Below are 19,979 nucleotides of genomic sequence, written 5' to 3'. Positions count from 1 at the left end.
CAAAACCAAATAAATTGCCAGCAACCCAGAGATGATCGAGCTGCAATCAAGAAGGTTATAGCAAAAAGAGTATAGATTTTCTGATTGGAGATCACTTAGGCTCTTAACCCCACCTCTTTCCCCTCTCACATTTGCGGTCCTTGTGTAATATATCTAAGACCGCATTCAGATTCACATATCATACTAGCTGGGCCGGTCCAACTCTTCCGGGGATTCTCGCCAAATCAGTGGAAACAGCTTAGTATTTGTCTGGCACGCCTCTTTGAGCAGCAAGGGGTGGTTAATTATTGTGTGCTCATTAAACTGATAGCACTGATTGCACTTTAGTGAGAATCCCCTGCAGAGTTGGACTGACCCAGCTAGTACATTGTGTGAATCTGAATGCACCCTTTGTCTCATCACATGAAGAGGACAGTTAGAAACTTTACAGAGAGCAATTACCCTCTCAGGAGGAAGCTGGTCATGGCAATGGGCTTTTACTGTTAAATAGGTTTTTCATTGCCCATTGTGTAAAGGCCATAAAAAAAGTTAATCTTACTCAAGAGAATTTACCTGTTTTTACCTGGGAGGCAGCTTTGACATATCATATGGTTAAAATATCATGCTGGCCACTTAAGGCAGATAGACATCATAGAACACATTCAGAACAGCGGACTAACAGATCTAGATCCACAGATCAAATATGGCTGACCCACTTGAATACTTGTTGCATAATCTATTCAGTGTCTAATTGGGAACTAATTAAGTGGCAAACTTTTTAGTGGGTCGCCTTATTTGATTTACGGATCTGTTAGTCCATTGTCCTGACTGCGCTCTAATAGTGACTTCAGAAACAATTATCTAATTTGCAATACATTTCTTCTCTCATCATCATCATCATCATCATCATCATCATCATTTAGAGCCTATAGTGTTCCACTGTTGGACAAAGGCCTCAGCATGCTTTTTCCATTGTTTCCTATCCAGAGCCTCAGATTTCCAGTTTGGCCAAGGTTTCTTCTTCCAAGACTTCCAGTAGTCATCTAATTCATCCCTCCATCGTTTGACCGGCCTTCCTCTTTTTCTTTGTCCATACCTTGGGGTCCATTCTGTAAGCCTGATTGTCCACCTATTGTCCTTCATTCTTTTGACATGTCCTGCCCACCTCCATTTCATTTCTTTAACTGTGAGCAGTACGTCCTTAATTTTGGTCTGTTCACGTAACCATACATTCGTTTTCCGCTCTCTTGGATTGATGTTCAACATAATTCTTTCCATCTTTCTCTGAGCTACTTGTAGCTTGTGTTCCATGGAGGCATTCAGTGACCAGGTCTCTGAACCATTCTTCTCTGGGAATAATAAAATGTTGTATTTGCCTGAGAAATCTTTTCATGATCTATTATCAGACCTTTTTGTTGGGAGATGGGTGGAGAAGGTCAAACGGTGTTAAACAGGTATAAATTCTGGAGTTATTAATGAAAACTGCCCCATTTTTCCAGGAATGAATTTCTGTACTACAATGAATTTCTGTACTACAGAGCAATAATTGCTATAAAGTGTTAGCTGTAATGATTTCGTTATTTTGTTTATTGCAACAAGCAGCAATTCTCCAAAATATATGCGACAATAGTTTCCCTTGTGTATTAACTTGTTCATAGAGTACAATATCATTTTTTCCAATAATGATGGTTCTCAATTCATGTGCATACTAATTGTCATCAAAGAATTATCATGGAATACGGTTATTTGATACAGTTTGTGTTGCTTTAAATTTCTGCAGATAGTCAGCTCTATGTTTTTTTAATGGTGCTACATGAAAAGCAATAAAAAAGAGATTGACATTTGAAGTGAGAGTCTGTTTTATCACATCTGAAATGCCAGCAGTCTACATGGAAATGGTGCAATGATGGGGGATGTAAAAAGCTGGAATGTGGCTTCTCCATAAGCCAGATGAGTAGAGATTCAAAAGTACTTGTAAGGGAGATCATATTTTTACTCAAATTGAAAATCCATATTTGGCAGTTTGGTTAAAAAAAAAAAGGGTGACATCTGTTTGATTAAAAAAAGAGGAAAATAACATTTTAGATATTAGAAAAAAAAACTTATCATAAAGTTCTGAGCCCAGGAAGTTAGAACAAACTAATTTGCAATCATGCCTCTGAACCCAGGAAGTTGATACAAACTAATGTGCAGTCATTCCTCTGTAATCTTTCTATAATTGCTGAGGTAAATGATTTGAGTGATAAGTATTGGCCTTTATACTCCAGCGAATACATTTGGAAATTCTCAGCATGACCCAGACATTAATTTGGCAAAGTTTAAAGGGAAGACAACTTTTCATTTTGCCATGAAAAATGCCATAAAACAAAATTTCCTCTGGCAATTGATAATTTCCCATTCTTACCATGGTTAATAAATCTGTTCCAACATTTAAAATTAATCGATTGATTAAAAAAAAAAGAGTATGTTTTTAGTAATAATCTCTTAAGACATTATTATGTAGGGTAGCAATTATTGATGGTCCAATATCTCGCGATATCCAGATATTATGATGAACTGCTGTTTTGGCTGTAAAATGCAGTTTATTACATTTTCGTGTTATTCACATGAATTTATTGTGGAGTTTTGAATCTCAGATGAAGAATTGTCATCGTTTATGTGGCTTTCTTTAAACAATTTTATCTTTGTTTGAAAAGAGTTGTGAATGTTACCAGTAAAGAGAAGTGTGCACAGTATATGTAGCTCTTTATCAGTATATACCTACTGTAGGTCTTTACGGCTGTTTAATGTCTAAATGGCAAAGATTTTGCTGTTTTGTGGACAATTACTCAGCATCATAGCCACACATTCTTCAGCTATCTGAATGTACAGACACTTCTTACAAGGTCTGTTTCCTCTGGATTTAGGCTCACCTAACTTAGTTCATGGTATCTCAGCCATCTGATTTTGATTTCTCTGCACAGTACTAGTAAGCCATCAGGCCACATTCAGAACAGTGGACTTATTAGTCCCAGCTTCAAATATGGGAATCTATAGTGTCTATTAATGGATTAGACAGCTTTTTAATGGGTTGCCATATTTGACCCTCAGACTAGTTAGTCCACTGTTCAGAATTCAGCCATAGCTATGTTGGCACTGGGCGGGACAATAGGGGGATTAGGTTGGCTCCTTATGGGTAGAGATCTGGTGGCTTGCTGAGGTAGGGATTCAGATCCACACACTAGAAACAGGCTGTATGGTGTCTAAAACTTTTTTCATGTCATGGGTTTGTTTATATTTTGAATATTTTATTTTTTGATAATTTTAATATATATAATGTCATACTGAATGCTGAACTTTAAGTCAGACTGGGATGGCCTTATATTCTTCTGATGACTCATTGGAATCAAATAGAATTAGATCTTATAGGAACAGGCCCAGTGATGCACCACCAGATGCGAAATTTAATTTGTCATTGATTTGGTTATATGGTGCACAGTTGCACAGTGGGTTCTCTGAGGTCAGGTTGCAGGATAATGCCCAAGTCGTGTTTCCAGCGTGGTTCCAGCGGAATGGAATTTCATGTGTGGGCTTTATACATCCGCTCATGCATCCATCCATCTGTCTGTTTCACGCCTGATTTTGATTAGCACCCCATGGGGCATCAAAGGTTTGTCTTGTTCCTTGCTTAATGGTGGAACTGCCTTTACTGGAATAAAATTTTCAGAAGGCGACTTTAGGCCTCCTATGGTGGAGTTATTGTCACCATGGGGTGGATTCATAAAAATAGACAGAAACTGTTCTTAACATTTCAAGCGAAATGTTGGTCTACTTTCACAGAAGATAAATTGGTAGTACTGGGGTAGTAATAGTATAATTGATGAAATGCTGTGCCAGTTTTATAACAGGAGAGGGATTGTTGGCGTTTCCAACTGGTTACTTACTTTATACAGGTGGACAACTATTGGTTTGTGTTAAAATAATTTAAAGTAGCCTTAATTTGGGGTCCAAATGTTTAGACAAGTTTTGGGACTTAACCTGTTTTATGAAACCAATCCCAAACTGTCTGCTAAGATGGATCATACTAAGGTTGATCAACCCAACCTAACTGGAAATGCAACTTAAAGTCTTTACTTTAAAATCGGCCTTCAGGCCTTTGAGTTTAAGGCTGTTCTAAGTAAGATCCTACAGCACTTTATCACTGTGGACAGCTAGTCAGGCAGATATACTGTACTCATGTGGAGTGGATTTACAGTTGTTATCAACTTTTCAGACATGATTTTTTCCATTAAGTCAACCCAACCTAACTGGAAATGCGACTTAAAGTCTTTACTTCAGCCTTCAGGCCTTTGAGTTTAAGGCTGTTCTAAGTAAGATCCTACAGCACTTAGGCTTCGTTCACATGGAAAGTCTATTTTCTAAAAATCTATTTTCTATTCGTGGTATCTTATGATCACTTATAGTAACTTGTAGCCGCCAGTAATTACGCCGCGGGATATTCAGGACACTGTCGCACAGACCGTGATCACAAGATATACCGCGAATAGAAAATAGATTTTTAGAAAATAGACTTTCCATGTGAACGAAGCCTTAATCACTGTGTACAGCTAGTTACACAGATATACTCATGTGGAGTGGATTTACAGTTGTTATCAACTTTTCAGACATGATTTTTTTTTCCATAAAGTCACGGAATTCTGAGATTTTTAATTCACTTGTAGATCTCAGTACATGCAGAAAAGTAATTTTCGGTCCCATGATAATTGTTCAGTTTTTTTTTTTATTTTAAACCCAGGCTCTTGTGTGGTTTGTGGCCACTCAAAACCGCTTCAGATTATGTGCTTAATATAGCTAGACACAAAGGTAAACACTTATGGAGTGTATTTTCAATATATGATGTGATAACCGTGCTTATTTGTTTGCTAATTACTAGAACAAAGAATGTTCAAGGGAAATCAAGGTAGGTTAGGGTTGAAATACACCTTATTCCTCTCTGAGTTGTGCTTTGAGATTTTTCCGAGTTTTTTCTAGTTCAGACTTCCTTCTCGCGCTTAAGTGCCCTACTTGGCAATTGAACATAAGAAAGGGTTAAACTTATAATTTCAGACTTCTACAAACAAATCTCCAGAAAAAAACAGTCTCTAGGGCAGCGACCAGTTTATTCTGGATTACATCATGTTATATTCAATTGATAAAATGTGAAGGAGGTGCATGGTAGACGTCACTCACATGTATCTAGTCATGTACAGCATATATATATATACACACACACACACACACACACACACACACACACACACTGTTCCCATCTAAAATAGACAAAATAAACGGACGGCAGGCAGGTTGTCTCAGTGAAAGCCAATCATGGTGTTAATAGCAGAATGACAACACAGCCACAAGTGACATTCAGAAATGGGGACTTGTGCTTTAAAACAAATAGAGTTGACAACCTTGTGAATATGATCAATGACATAACAGCCACAGGGAGAAAATTGGTTTTACTTAAAACACAGGTATTGACAGTTCACATTTAAGCCTATAAATTATTAGTAATCTATAAAAAGCATTGATTTGTGTCAATTTATTCCTAGCTGTAGTAGGACTCTTATATAACTCAACGGCCTCTGACAGATGTTATAGTATGGCAGAACAATATGTTTGAATGCTGAATGTTTTGTAGATAAAAACTCCAGGTAGATATACTTGCCTAATAGGTGAGACAGGTGAATAATGATGGAATATTAGGGTTATACCTACATGTAGATGATGGCATCAATCATGAGATTTCTCCTATTATTGGCAGAAATCCCACTTTTATACTACACGGTTGGGAGGATCTGTAAAATAAACTTCATTTACTACATTAATATTCTGATTTTGTTGGACTTTTTGTGAAAGAGTTAATCTTAGGGTGCTTTCCCAGAGATTAAGATCGATCTAAAGATTAAGATTTAGATCGACCTAACTCCCTGGGGGTTCACGCTAAATTGCAGTCAGCCGAGCGGGCACCTTAGTTAATTACCCCCTTACAGCTTTTAGTAGGCGGGACAGACGCTTAAGCCGGCCAAGCTGACAGTAATCTAGTGAGAGTCCCCACAGGGATAGATCGATCTAAAATTCTATGGAAATGGGGTGTTACACGTCGAAATCCATTTTGATGGTTGTGTTTGCTCCCTGTATGTTTTGTAACATACATAACACTACATGGGATTAGATTGGCTTAATTCTTCTGGTTAGACATTGTAAATGTAATCACATGGTATAAAATCAATTGTAATAGCAATTGAGGGAACAGCAGAGGATTAGATTGGCTCATTGTGGTTAGAAATTGTAACCACATGGTCTTAAATCAAGTGTGTTAGCAATGAGTGGGCAACAAAGAGATAAGATTGGCTTAATTGGCATGGGAGCTAGTCAGAATGGGGCTATACGCGGAGCCGTTTGTCCTAAAGAGGGCGCTGGGGTAATAGTGGTTATTGAAGATAGCCTCGTTTTCGCGTCCGTGTAGAAATGGCTTTAGAGTACGGAAAGCAAACGGTGCGAAGTTAAAACTTCAACTAGTTGAAAGAGGAGCCTCCACAAGAGGAAAGAAACAGGATTTGATAGAAAGGTTAGTGTATTTACTTATAAATGTGTCAGCTGTATCACTAACATTGAAGGTTTCGCGCTCGAATCTTCCCGTAAAATATGGGTTTCTGTGTGAGCTCCCTGTCAAAAGCCAGGTGTAAGCGGCGGCTAGTTCCGCACTACTTATATGCCTAATTTATTACTATATTCCAAGAAAATAATATTGTCATTGCATATTTCCATATCCCGAGAATATAATGAAGGTATTTATGTTTAAAATATGTTTATTGTAGGCACTCCTAGTCGATAAAGGACCGTTCGTTTCAGTAATCAAATTTCGTGTACCAGGTCCGACATTTAACACGACTTGTGTCAACGCAAATTTGTAAGGGAAAAACAAGGCCTGATGCGTGTTTTATGTCAATGACAGTTGACATAACTAAGTGTAGATGAGGTAGACAATCTAAACAGTGTTTGCCAAGAATGTTAGCATCGTTTTGTTAACATCATTGTTTTTTTTCACTCCCTCATAACCTTGCATTGATGTTGGTAGGTCAAAGAGAAGGACGTGTCAGAACTTGAAAACAGAACTAGAGGCCAAAGTAAAGGTCGAGTGTGGCATGAAGAAAGATCATGGAGAATAACAGCATTGAGGTAGGTGTGCAAACGAAAATAAGTTTGCTAGTTTTTTACTTGTTCAAATGTCTTGTATCAATGTCATGTCATACAATGTCATGTAGCTTGAGCTACTATGTACCTGTAGTTGCATTATAGTACAGAAATACAAGGTGTGAGATGATATATCATGGTTTGAAGGTCACAATTTAATGCTATGAATGTTCAATTTCATTTTGCATTTGAAATACAAATTGAAAAGAACAGTTAAAAAAACAATCTCATTAATTTAATTTTATTTTTTAGGTTTGGTGATATTTTGAATGCAACCGAAAGACAAGGACAAATTATGCCAGTCACTCTTGTTTACCCATGAAGTCAATACTCCATATTTCTTAAATTTTACAGGCATATAGTCGTCAACAATGTCACGTTCTGGCTAAATGTTCATTTCACTGAGCTGGAAAAACAAAGTTGATCCATGTGCGTTTTATTTCTGACACCGTTGTTACCGATAGCTTGAAACGGTCAAAATGCATAATGGTCAAAAAACACTGGTCCTCTGGTGACAAACATTTGAAATTCAAGCGGTGAGCTGCTGGTCCAAGGCAATTGAAAAACAACATGAAGTGTTCACAATGACTAAATCCAGTTAGATACTGGACAGCCTTTGCATTTTGCTGGTACAGCATGATGCTTTCTCTTGTGTCTGATGATGTAATGATATCACACTGGGAAGCTGTACTTTCTTTTTGGCTCTCAGCAGGGCAGTCTTCATGTTTGTCTTCCACTGCTTCATCTGCTTGAGACTCAACCTATAGGATACAACAAAAAATAAATACACAAGTTAATAAATTACACAAAGAAAAATACTTCATGTATTAATTAACACATAAAATCGGTGTAGATGACAGAAATGACGCAGATCTGACTGCCTCTTGTCCCCTTTAGTCCGTCTCTCGGTTTTTTAGTATTTACACAGATAATTATACAAATAAAAAGAAACATTTTATTTTTAAATCTGTTATTATATCATGCGTTATATTTACCTCCATGAATATAATCAGGAGCTGTTAGTAGGCCTACTGTCACCGGATCTGATACTTCGCAGCGTTTAGCTAGACGGCTGATGATAGTACGTCTTTCACTTTATTAAATGGAAATATGGTATCGTTCCTGGCTTCAGTCTTTTTCTCTCATCTGCAAAAGGAGTGCACATAACGATTATTAATACAATTAAAATCAAGTTGTCTTAATTTGAAAACGTGGCCTTTAAAAAACCTCATGGATTATCATATAAAAACGAAGAAATAATTGTATTGGCTGGTCGGGGTTGACCCGGGCTCGGTAGCTTAGTCGTAGAGTGTTTTCTCCCCACCCCCCCCACCCCCCCAAAATCGCTACATAATGCTAGGTGAAGAATGTCTTAAAATTAACATTCTAAGCACGTTACACGATATAATTACTTAAACATCGATAACAAAGACCTAATGAATAAGTTGACAAACTCATTATTAATACTAAAAGCGACAACAGCAAGTACAACTTACGTAGAAGTGTAATCTTCCTCACGAAAGTGGAGGAAACAGACTTTGTCATGTGCCTTTGGTTTCCATAGTGTTTTTGATGTAGAATCAACCCTCCTGATGGCAACTCTCCACTGGTAACTTTGCTTTGTGTCTTTCGGAAAGAATGACCTCCTGTTGACGATGTACATTCCAGAACACAACAGTATCCTGGCATTATTTAGAGCGATATTTACAGCGTCAGATTAAAAATGAAACTGCAAACACACGAGAAAGTACGCGCATGCGCAAAAGTACCCCAACTAAAACACGCGCGCCACACAGTGGTGAAAAAAACTGATAGCCCCATTAGGCAACCTGAACTGGTTGGTAGGTAGATAGGCAATTCAGTTAACCGGAACTCTTTTGGCATACAGCTTTACATACAGCTTTACATACAGCTTTTGAAGTGAATATGTTTTTCGCCTCGCCTTACTACATACCTGCTCATATACAGATCTGAACACACCTTTCCACCTTGCCTCACTGTGAGGTTTTAAGCTGTAGTGAATATGGAGGTCAACCTGAGGCTAATTTTCACCTTGCTGTACTCACATTACATACCTGTTCATATACAGGTATAAACATGTTTTCAGCATACTAGTACTTTACTCTCTACCAGCGTATATGTTTTCTATAGTGGAGATGCACATGTACTTTAAAACTGTATAGTATATGACAATTATATTGATCCACAACATGCCAAGTTGGTTTGAAAGAAGTTTTTGTCGAAATTTTGCTAGAATAGAGAATTGATAGCACATACTTGGTAAGTGAGTCTGTCTGAAACTTCAGCAGATCTTGGATGTTGCTGAAGGAGGAAGAGAGGATAAAAGAGAGTAGAGTTGGCCCCTTGTGACTCAGACCTTAGAAGACAGTTGTAAACATGGGTGAAATTTTTCAGAATTATGCCTGATTTCAGGATTTTCAATCTAAATTTTGATGTTTTTTCATATGGTATATAATATATGCAATGAAAAACTGCCAGCTGTATACGTTTCTAGGATATTTAGTTTTCACAACTTTCACCCTGGGGTCTAGGGTTTTTTATCATCAACATTTTTCAACATGTATAATAGGTATACTTTTTTCCAGACACCCCCCACCCCCAGAGAGCACCAGATGAAAAGCCAAAAATGAAAACCTTTGACAGCAATTTGGATATCATCATTTTCATTATTTTCCCCAAAGATGAAGAGAGGACATTAATCCCCTCCCCCTAGACTTGTGAAAATTATAATGAAATGGATGACCCCATAGTCAGTATAGTAATTGGTTCTTCATTAGAATTGCAGATCTGATTGAAATAAATAACTCAGTGCAATCCAAGCTACATCTGTAATGTAATTAAGGTTAGGCCCCTACTAGTACATACCTTACATAACACAGCCTCCTATTGAGATATCGATTATTGATTAATAGCAGGCCACAGTGTTTTATTTCCCAGTTGTGATGATAAGATATTTTATATGGCATACTGATACGCCATCAGACTGTATTTGAGTATGTCAAGAATGATGCCATATTATGTATATTTATTATCAATTTAAGATGATATATGTGTGAAAATGCCATGTTTGAATTACTGCTTATCTGGGGTCAGTAATTGGGACTGCCTGACTTTTCGCATGATTTTATCTTTAAAGTTTTTTAATGCCACATACATGTATGTACTCCAGTCCCCTATAGCTAGCCAGCAATTTCAAAAGGGGGGTTCGTTTTCTGAAAAAGTGGACCTTTCTCCATAAAAACATCATGTACCTAGAGCAAATTTTACCCAGAGTGGACCTTATTCCAGCAAAAGGGGCGGTTCTTTCGAACCCCCCCGAACCCCCCGAACCCCCCCTGGCTACGGGCCTGTACTGGTATGTGTAGAGAGACTGACAGCTTATTAGTCTGATTATTATGTACTAGTAAGTGATCATGAGTCACCTAAACTTGTGCTTCAATTTAGGAATCCTGGAAAGATAACAGGAAGTAGGACAAATTCATTAAATCAGTCAGTGAATTTGGACTGTACATGTAGGTTTGTACAACTTTAAGAGTTGCATCTGTGCCTTTATGCTTTCTCCAGGTGGTAAATATTTTAACTTAAATATAATATTCAGATGCATGAGTAGATGTCACAGCTTGCTGTCAAATTATGTGAACAAAATCCTTGATAGGATACCTTTATAGGATTCTAACTAGAAGTGAAACTGAAAGCTTGAGAACTAAATGCAGATAATCTGTAATATCATTGTTTTTGGATGGTATCACTATGCCCTATCAATAAGAATCTTGAAAAGCTTCCCTGGGGCGTAAAATTGGTAATGCTTAAAGTCTATGGAGCGAGAAAGAGAGAGAGAGAGAGAGTAACAATTCATATCACGTCTTTACTACATGTACTAGTAATTATCTAGAAAGGCTACTGGAGCTGTGTATGGATGATTACAGATGACAGCCTCTTTAATGTGCTTGAGTTCAAGCATTTGCCTACAGGTCAATACCCTCATATTCCTGTAAAGGTGAATTAATTTTATCACCCTGAGTTGCAGAGAACACTGAGAACCTTCACTACCAGCCTGTCTCTGTCATATACAGTTACTGAAAAAGAACAGGCAAGAATTTAGACCCTATTCCCATACCTAGATCAATCTAACAGGATCGACCTATCTCCAAGGGGTTTCTTGCCAAATTGCTTTTGGCTTAATTAAGTGGTTTAAATGTCTGGCACGCCTACTGAAGCTGCCAAACAATACTAGTTAATTAACCCTTAAGAGCTTTGGTAGGCATGCTGACCAAGGGCGTAACCAGGCATACGCAAGGATGCACTGTGCGTACAATTTTTTGAGCCAACCATGATATTATTCTCCATTAATTCAGTGTATTTTTCAAGGAATATAATCGTACCTGGGAATTTTCAAAATCTGTGCGTACAATTTTTGAAGGTCTGGTTACGCCCCTGCTGACATCAGAACTATTTAAACTGAAAGCAATTTAGGGAGAAACCCCTGGGAGATGGGTTGTCCAGTAACATGGGGTGTTACTGGATATTGCAGGGGTAAGTGAGCTGATGATAGGGGTGTGCTTTGATCTTCTGACACTCAGGGTGACTGATGGACCCACTCACCAAACTGGCCTTACTAGTAGATTTATTTAAGCATAAAATCAGACTCATCATTCCTTGCTAAGCTTATCAAATGATAAAAAAAAAAAGAGAAAAAGGCAGATCAGCATCCTGGTTTTACTTCTCATGTACCATTTTCCAACAAGGTTGTTTCTTTTCTTGATTCACACATTGGACAGATCCTTCAGTTTGTCGTCCATTAGATTGATTCCTTTGATATTATCTACATGGACATATTCATGGCTATATATAGTTGTCACAAAATATCTTTCCACTTATTTTTCTGTTTTATATGTTCATTTATTTATTCACAGATGTATATATGTACTACTGTTTCTGAGCTAAAGAACAGACCTTGCCATGACTGAATGTTTTACAAGTACAGCAATATCTGCATTTTACAAGTAATTTACCACAGTGCAATGTCTTTGATGGTGACATTGGTTTGCCCTGTCAACCTTATAACTACCATCCCTTGGGATGGAATATTGCTCCCAGGGTTACCAGACACTTTCAGTTTAAAAGCTATTTACAATGTGAAAGTCAATTAAAAACATCTCATGATATCAAAGATAAAAGTGGCTATGTTAGTACAGCACACTTAGGAGAGATACAGGGAGAGCAAATCTGAAATATTTATTTCTTTTTGCCTAAGAGAGCATTCTGAACAAGTTGATACGTGCACTAACACCCCATTTCCATAGATTTTTAGATCGATCTATCCCTGTGGGGAGTCTCACTAGATTACTGTCAGCTTGGCTGGCTTAAGCGTCTGTCCCGCCTACTAAAAGCTGTAAGGGGGTAATTAACTATGGTGCCCGCTCGGCTGACTGCAATTTAGCTTGAACCCCCAGGGAGTTAGGTCGATCTAAATCTTAATCTCTAGATCGATCTAAATCTCTGGGAAAGCACCCTAACAGATCCGCAGACTAAATATGGCCAACTCACTTAAAAGCAGCATCGACAAATTACCGGATGGTCTCCCTGCCTCTACCCTCGCCGTTGCTGCAAGGGCCTAGCATTTAAACCTTGCAGCCGAGATTTAATCCATTTAATGGTGAGTGTGGAGGCAGGGAGACCATCAGGAGATTAAGCAGCACTGCTTTTAGGTGGGGTCAGCCATATTTAGTCAGAGAACCAGTTAGTCCGCAGATCATTTGTTTTAAAAGCACTCTTAGATCTTGTCTATTGTGTCAGTTAAGGCACCTGTTTCAGAGGTGGTTATTGCAATGGCCTTTTAATCAGTTTGGTATTCTGTTATATTAGCATGTACTGGATATGACACACACATGTATGGAAATAGTGGAGGTGAGTTTCTGGAAATCCATTGAAACCCAGGGTTGGTGGGGAAGATGTTTGGTAATATTTGAATATACTAGTATGTAGAATCAAGGAATGAATTTATTTATGTGATTTTATTTCTGGATACTGAGATTATTCTTAGGGTGATACACGGAGGTCCTCAGAATTAATTCCACTGGGGTCCTCATACTGTGAGAGTTTGGTATTTTATTAAATTAAGGTATTTGGCTAAGATTCACTAGTACTAGTTTGCAAAAGTGATGCCAGCAATGTGTAATATATACTGTCAAATAATTGGAGTGGTATTGATTTTGACCAGTAATTTTCTGTTTTCTGATCTGATAACTTCTTGGAATATATACAGGCTCCTTAAGTGAGCATTTCTTTATTGATCTCTGGGAAAAGAAATTCGACAAATAATTAAATTATTGGAGTCGTTAGTCTGGGTTAATTGAAGAATGACACAGGGAAATAGGCTGACGTGATATGGCAAAACAGTCATTTTTATTGATCTGATTTTGAACTGTTAAAATATGATTTAAAGAAGGCATACCATTTAAAGCTATTTTTCTTTTATTTATCAGTAGTATGAAAGGATTTACAAGAAAAGACATTTTTAAGGCTTAGTAGGCAAGAATTATTAATTTTTTTATAAAAGGGTAAAAAAAAATTCAAAGAAGACATAAAAAAAAGAAAAGATGAAGATGATTAAGAGAGAAAATGAAAGAATAGAAAAGAAGTACATGCACTCTCGTAGAATGGAGGAATGAAAAAAGAAGCAAAGTAAAAGAGAGGTAAATGTAGTTCAGAATGAATATATATATATAGTTCTTTAGTATGCCACTTTCCAATACCAGCTTGTTAAATGACAAATAAAATCAATATCATGTATCTGCTTCTGCTGACACCTGTATGAAACGTTTTTTATTGAGATAAACCGCAACTGTGAGATGAATTGCAGGTGAAATCAATATTCTCAAGTGTGACCACACAACAAATTGATGAAACCGGGTTTATCTCTCACACATAGCGAGAGAGGATGAATTAATTAATACAAGAGCTTTGCAGTAAATAGTGCACTTTGCTCTTGGGCCATTCCATCAGAAGAGAGGGATTGGTTAATCTTAAGTGGTAGAATACCTGGCGAAGTGCCCGAGGCAGAGAAGGAAAGACCTTTCTTGACCATTTTGAATTTCCAACAAGAGACATTTGGTTAATGGCCAGAAACAGAAACCTTCGGCAAAATATAATTATTGAAGTTTGTCAAACTCCACATCGGTGGTGGCCTATGAAGAAGAAGTGCACTTTGTAGATGCATGGAGTTAATTACGGTAGTACATGCTTTTAGTCCCGACCCGTCTCATTTCTACAGTCCTAGTACTGCTCTCTAATTGATCTGGAGACTTTTGTTAGCAGAACTCCTTTATTTTACTATTAAGCACTATAGGATTGCCTGAATGGTAAATATTGCCAATTACTCTCGTTCAAGAAGGTGCTGTTGAGTAAAGTGCTGTGCAAATTTATCCATTCTCTGATCGTTGTTAACGGGATAGATGAGCTATGATTATTTGATGAAGATACTGGCAATCATAAAAGAATGATAAAACAATATAGAAAGGGTCAAGCAAGAGAACATGTACATGTAATGATGGAGAAGACATGGTTGTCACTTTTTTGTGATGTGTCTTGTACTGTAACAGTGAGAACTTATAAAAATAATTTTCATGTTATGTGTGTTTTTAATGTACAGTGACTGAATAAAACTGTATTATTTATATCAGTATGTAGCAGAAAATTAAGTCCTAGTTAGTACTCAGTGCTAGCTTGCGGCCATTAACCTTTCTCAGACATAAACTGAGATGACCGCCATTGCTACCAGCAGATGTTACATCCAACATCCTATTGCATATGTCAGTCACATAACATTGAGTGAACGAGTCTATGTGTAAATAATTTCTAAAGAGCCTTGAGTATTTGTTTGTTCTTGTTGTGTTGTGTTGTGTTTTTTTTTTCTTTTTTTCTTTTTTTTTCTTTTTTTTTTTTTTTTTTTGGTGGGGGGGGGGGGGGCTGTATGGCACCAAAGTGCTCTGGGGGATAGGAAAAAATGTTTAGGTCAGGTACTTCTTTCTTTTTATAAATAAACACACACACACACACACACATACTTGTCTATGTGTACCAACCGAGGACATCAGCACAACACCATACAACCGAGGACATCTTATTCCTTGGTTAAATCAAAATAAAAACATTCAATTTAGGGTAAAATCTATTCGAGTATGAATGTTATAAATTAATTTTTTATAAAAACTAATTTTTTGCTGACAAGAATTTTACATTCTAACCGAGGACACACACGGACACACACACGGACAGACACTACACATTACAACCGAGGACATGCATGCATCTACATGTAATAATGATTGTACTTTTAATGCAAAGCAAATTTTATATAGCGTTACTTTGCAGCAATTCACATTTTTATGAAATTCTTTCATATTTAAGGTAAATTCCAAAATAACACCAGAGATGATGATTAAATGAACAGTTATACAATATTTAATGCTGGGCTTTGCCACTTTTTTAGAATTGAAGATTAGGAGATAAAACATCAATTAATTTAGGAAAAGAAAGGATACTGATGAAATAAAATAAAAGACCGAAGAAATTCGTTTTCAAACATTTTATTTTCATAATGCTTATTTTCTATTTAGCACTCTTTTATTATCATGAATTTTATATTTTGATAACACAAAGTGTCGTCCATTGGATACAGACTTGCACAGTACACAATTTTACAATTGAGGACATCATGCCAGCAGCACCCAAAATTGTGCTTTCTTCCAATTTGATGCAATATTATATAATGCTTAACAGCATAATGATCATCAATTTTTTATAATAAAATATTAGTGTCATGAATATTCAGAAAATGTGACTAGCAAAGGTTTTCAGGTTCATGGAACTCCAAAGTCATACTTTGAAAATGCTAAATGTATACAAGAGAGCACTGTACTGAAATGGGTTTCTTTCCATTTTTAACTTTTTTACATAAAATAATACAGTTTACTGCCATTTCACATGATCAACTAAGAAAATTGTTGAGATGGCAAAAATATCAATATGACAAGTTTAAATGTCCAATTTCCTCCATTCCGAACATTGTGAATGATTGAATCTGACAAACTACAATGATACGAGTTCATTTCCATTTTGGCACTTTTTTTACACAATACAAGATAACAGGTTTACCACCATTTTTATATAATCAACTAGCAATATTGTCAAGAGGCAGAAATTGTCAAACAACCCATTTTACATATCTAGTAAATTCAATAATGAGACTGTTTACATGCCTGACAATCAAATATGAGGAAAACCACTTATATACAAATAAAAGCTGAAGTCCCTCAAAACTCAACCAATCAATCTTATTTTTAAATTTGATTTGTATATAGATAACATTGATCACTCTTGTGAGTTTAATGACAACAGGCCTATCGGTTCTCCCTGAAATGTGCTTACAGTGTTACTTATATGCTTTTACTAATAATCATCAGTTCTGTGAGTTTCATGAAAACAGGCTTTAAGTTATTGGTTCTCCCTGAAATGTGCTTACAGTGTTACATATATGCTGGAAAAAAAAAAAAAAAAAAAAAAAAAAAAAACAGCATAACATTTGAAAGAAAAGGGCCTGGTCTTGCTGATTTTCAATCTTGACCATTCTTTTACTAATAATCATCAGTTCTGTGAGTTTCATGAAAACAGGCTTATTGGTTCTCCTTGAAATATGTTAACAGTGTTGCATGTATACTGAAAAAAGGAGAAAAAAATGCAAAACTTTTGAAAATAATCACCCCATTTCCTCCATTTTGAGACACTGTATTACACAGTACATGATAACATGTTTACCGTCATATTTATATAATCAACTAGCAATGTTGTAAAGATGCAGACAATTTCAGAGAAACACTAACATATTTACATATCTAGTTAATTCAATAACGAAACTGTCAACATGCCTGACAATCAAATCTGAGGAAAACCACTTATATACAAATAAAAGCTGAAGTCCCTCAGAACTCAACCAATCTATCTTATTTTTAAATTTGATTTGTATATAGATAACATTGATCACTCTTGTGAGTTTAATGACAACAGGCCTATCGGTTCTCCCTGAAATGTGCTTACAGTGTTACTTATATGCTGAAAAAAAAACAGCATAAAATTTGAAAGAAAAGGGACTGGTCATGCTGATTTTCAATCTTGACCATTCTTTTACTCATAATAATCAGTTCTGTGAGTTTCATGAAAACAGGCTTTAAGTTATCGGTTCTCCCTGAAATGTGCTTACAGTGTTACTTATATGCTTAAAAAAAACAGCATAACATTTGAAAGAAAAGAGCCTGGTCATGCTGATTTTCAATCTTGACCATTCTTTTACTAATAATCATCAGTACTGTGAGTTTCATGAAAACAGGCTTATTGGTTCTCCTTGAAATGTGCTTACAGTGTTACATATATGCTGAAAAAAAAACCAGCATAACATTTGAAAGAAAAAGGCCTGGTCATGCTGATTTTCAATCTTGATCATTCTTTTTAATTTACTAATAATCATCAGTTCTCTGAGTTTCATGAAAACAGGCCTATTGGTTCTCCTTGAAGTGTGTTTACAGTGTTGCATGTACACTGAAAAAAGGAGAAAAAAATGCAAAACTTTTGAAAATAATCACCCCATTTCCTCCATTTTGAGACACTGTATTACACAGTACATGATAACATGTTTACCGTCATATTTATATAATCAACTAGTAATGTTGTAAAGATGCAGAAAATTTCAGACAAACACTAACATATTTACATATCTAGTTAGTTCAATAACGAAACTGTCAACATGCCTGACAATCAAATCTGAGGAAAACCACTTATATATATCAAAACAAGGCACAACTTCCACAAAACTCAACCAATCAATCCTATTTTCAAACTTGATTTGTATATTGGTAACATTGATCACTCCTGTGAGTTTAATGACAACAGGCTTATCGGTTCTCCCTGAAATGTGCTTACAGTGTTACTTATATGCTGAAAATGGCAGAAAAAAAAAAAACAGCATAACTTTTGACAAAAAATGGCCCGGATATGCCGATTTTTGATCTTGACAACCCTTTTACTAATAATCATCAGTTCTGTGAGTTTCATGACAATAGACCTATTGCTTCTCCTTGAACTGTGTTTACAGTGTTGCATGTATGCTGAAAAAAGCAAAAACAACAGCAAATTTTCTGAAAAAAAAAGCAGCCCATTATGAAGATTTTCAAACTTGACCTGCGTTTAACTGATATTCATCAGTTCTGTGAGTTTCATGAAAATAGACCTATCGGTTCTCTTTAAAATGTTGCATCGCATATAATATTATGCTGAGAAAAGGGAAAAACAGCAACTTTGTAAAATTGGCCAGATCACACTGATTACGTTGATTGCAATTTATATAGCAGTCCTTCTGGGAGAGATCGATCCATAGTTAGTACGATAGGATCTGGGAACGGTCCCTTAATCGTTTTTGCCGTGTGCATATCCGAACTGTAGGCCTATATATCAGGACGCGTAATTGTCGGGGCGTCTTTTTTTTCTTTTTTTATTTCACAAAGCGGTTCTTGCAAATGCGGTGTTTATGAATATGAGTGCTCTGTGTTAGCGACATGGACCGACAGGGGCCCATTCAAAATATAATATCACTTCAGTTGTTAGATTTAGTATTTATTCTAGCAGCCAGGTGTATAACAAACAGGTCAGATCTACAGGTGAAAAGAAGTGACTGTAGTTCGCAGAGCCATTATGTAATAATAAATGTTTCATAATGTCATAGCCTTCTTCAAACTGTCAGGGGTAGATTAATTCATAGTTAGCTAAGGGGCCCTTTACACTGGACGGCGTCCTTTCTGCGTCCTGTAGTACGGATCCATTTGAGAGTACAAAATTATAATACTTAACTTTCTGACAACTGGCCAATCACCAAATATTCATTTTTTTCAACCAAAGCAATGCTTGTACCTCCTTTCTACGACCACAGTGATGCCAGTTTCTTGGTCGCACAAAGGACGCCGCCCCAGTGTAAAGGGGGTTTACGGACGATCCATTTACCCTTTTCATTTACTCTGAAGTATTGAATAAAAGAACTGATGGAATAAAAGTACTGGGTGGAAAAAATCTCAAAATTTAATAAAAGTACTGATGGAATAAAAGTACTGGATGTAAAAAATCTCGAAATTTAATAAAAGTACTGGGTGGAAAAAACCTTTGCACCACTCCCCCCCCCCCCCCCAAAAAAAAAAAAAAGAAATAAATAAATAAAAGTAAAGAAGAAGAAGAGAAAGAAAAAAGCTAGCTATTGATCATTGTCAAAAAAAAAAAAAAATTCACCAGGTAAAATTCACTCAGTATTATAATTTATCTTAAAAACGGGATATCTAATTTATTAAAATATATATATATATATATTTGCCATGAGTTAAATTTCATAATCGTCAGGGGCCGAAGACCCAGATATGTCGCACCTAAGCCGCCTCCGAGAGCCATACGGAGACGTTATTCATAGTAAATTTATTCTCAGATATAAGGTTCGTTTTGCATATCTGTAAACTCCTAAGGGTTTATCTTACATAGAAATGTGATTTAACATCGTTTAAATCATAAATCGGCATGAAATAATTGACGTTTGAAAACAGGCACAACTTCTTTGCTGCACTTGAAATGACCTCCTTATCTATAAATATGATCCTATCACCTTGCGACATTGCATCATTCGATCGATGTACATGAGTAGTTGTCACTGTTGAAGGGAAAGCACGTCTATTTAT

The 19,979-nt window shown here is 36.4% G+C and overlaps 2 protein-coding genes across 2 annotated transcripts in view; one reads left to right on the top strand and one right to left on the bottom strand.

The window, feature by feature from the left end:
• Positions 1-7,179: 7,179 nt before the first annotated feature.
• On the bottom strand, positions 7,180-8,859 carry LOC106152739 (uncharacterized). The gene is made up of 3 exons (XM_013526449.3): positions 8,691-8,859; positions 8,190-8,340; positions 7,180-7,955 (listed from the first exon to the last, which is right to left on the bottom strand). Exons 2-3 carry the CDS (start codon positions 8,193-8,195, stop codon positions 7,593-7,595), a joined length of 369 nt encoding a protein of 122 aa, XP_013381903.2. The 5' UTR covers positions 8,196-8,340; positions 8,691-8,859; the 3' UTR covers positions 7,180-7,592.
• A 58-nt stretch (positions 8,860-8,917) lies between these two features.
• Positions 8,918-19,979, top strand: part of LOC106164100 (sodium/hydrogen exchanger 2-like) — a 61,880-nt gene continuing 50,818 nt past the window's right edge. The window contains exon 1 of the mRNA XM_086997212.1: positions 8,918-9,035. Coding sequence (XP_086853338.1) covers positions 8,918-9,035 — 118 coding nt within the window. The remainder of the gene's footprint in view (positions 9,036-19,979) is intronic.

Source organism: Lingula anatina, chromosome 10 (assembly GCF_051362555.1).
Source record: "Lingula anatina isolate TDL-2025a chromosome 10, LinAna3.0, whole genome shotgun sequence".
NCBI classification, from domain to species: domain Eukaryota; kingdom Metazoa; phylum Brachiopoda; class Lingulata; order Lingulida; family Lingulidae; genus Lingula; species Lingula anatina.
This window is presented reverse-complemented; position numbering and strand designations above follow the sequence as displayed.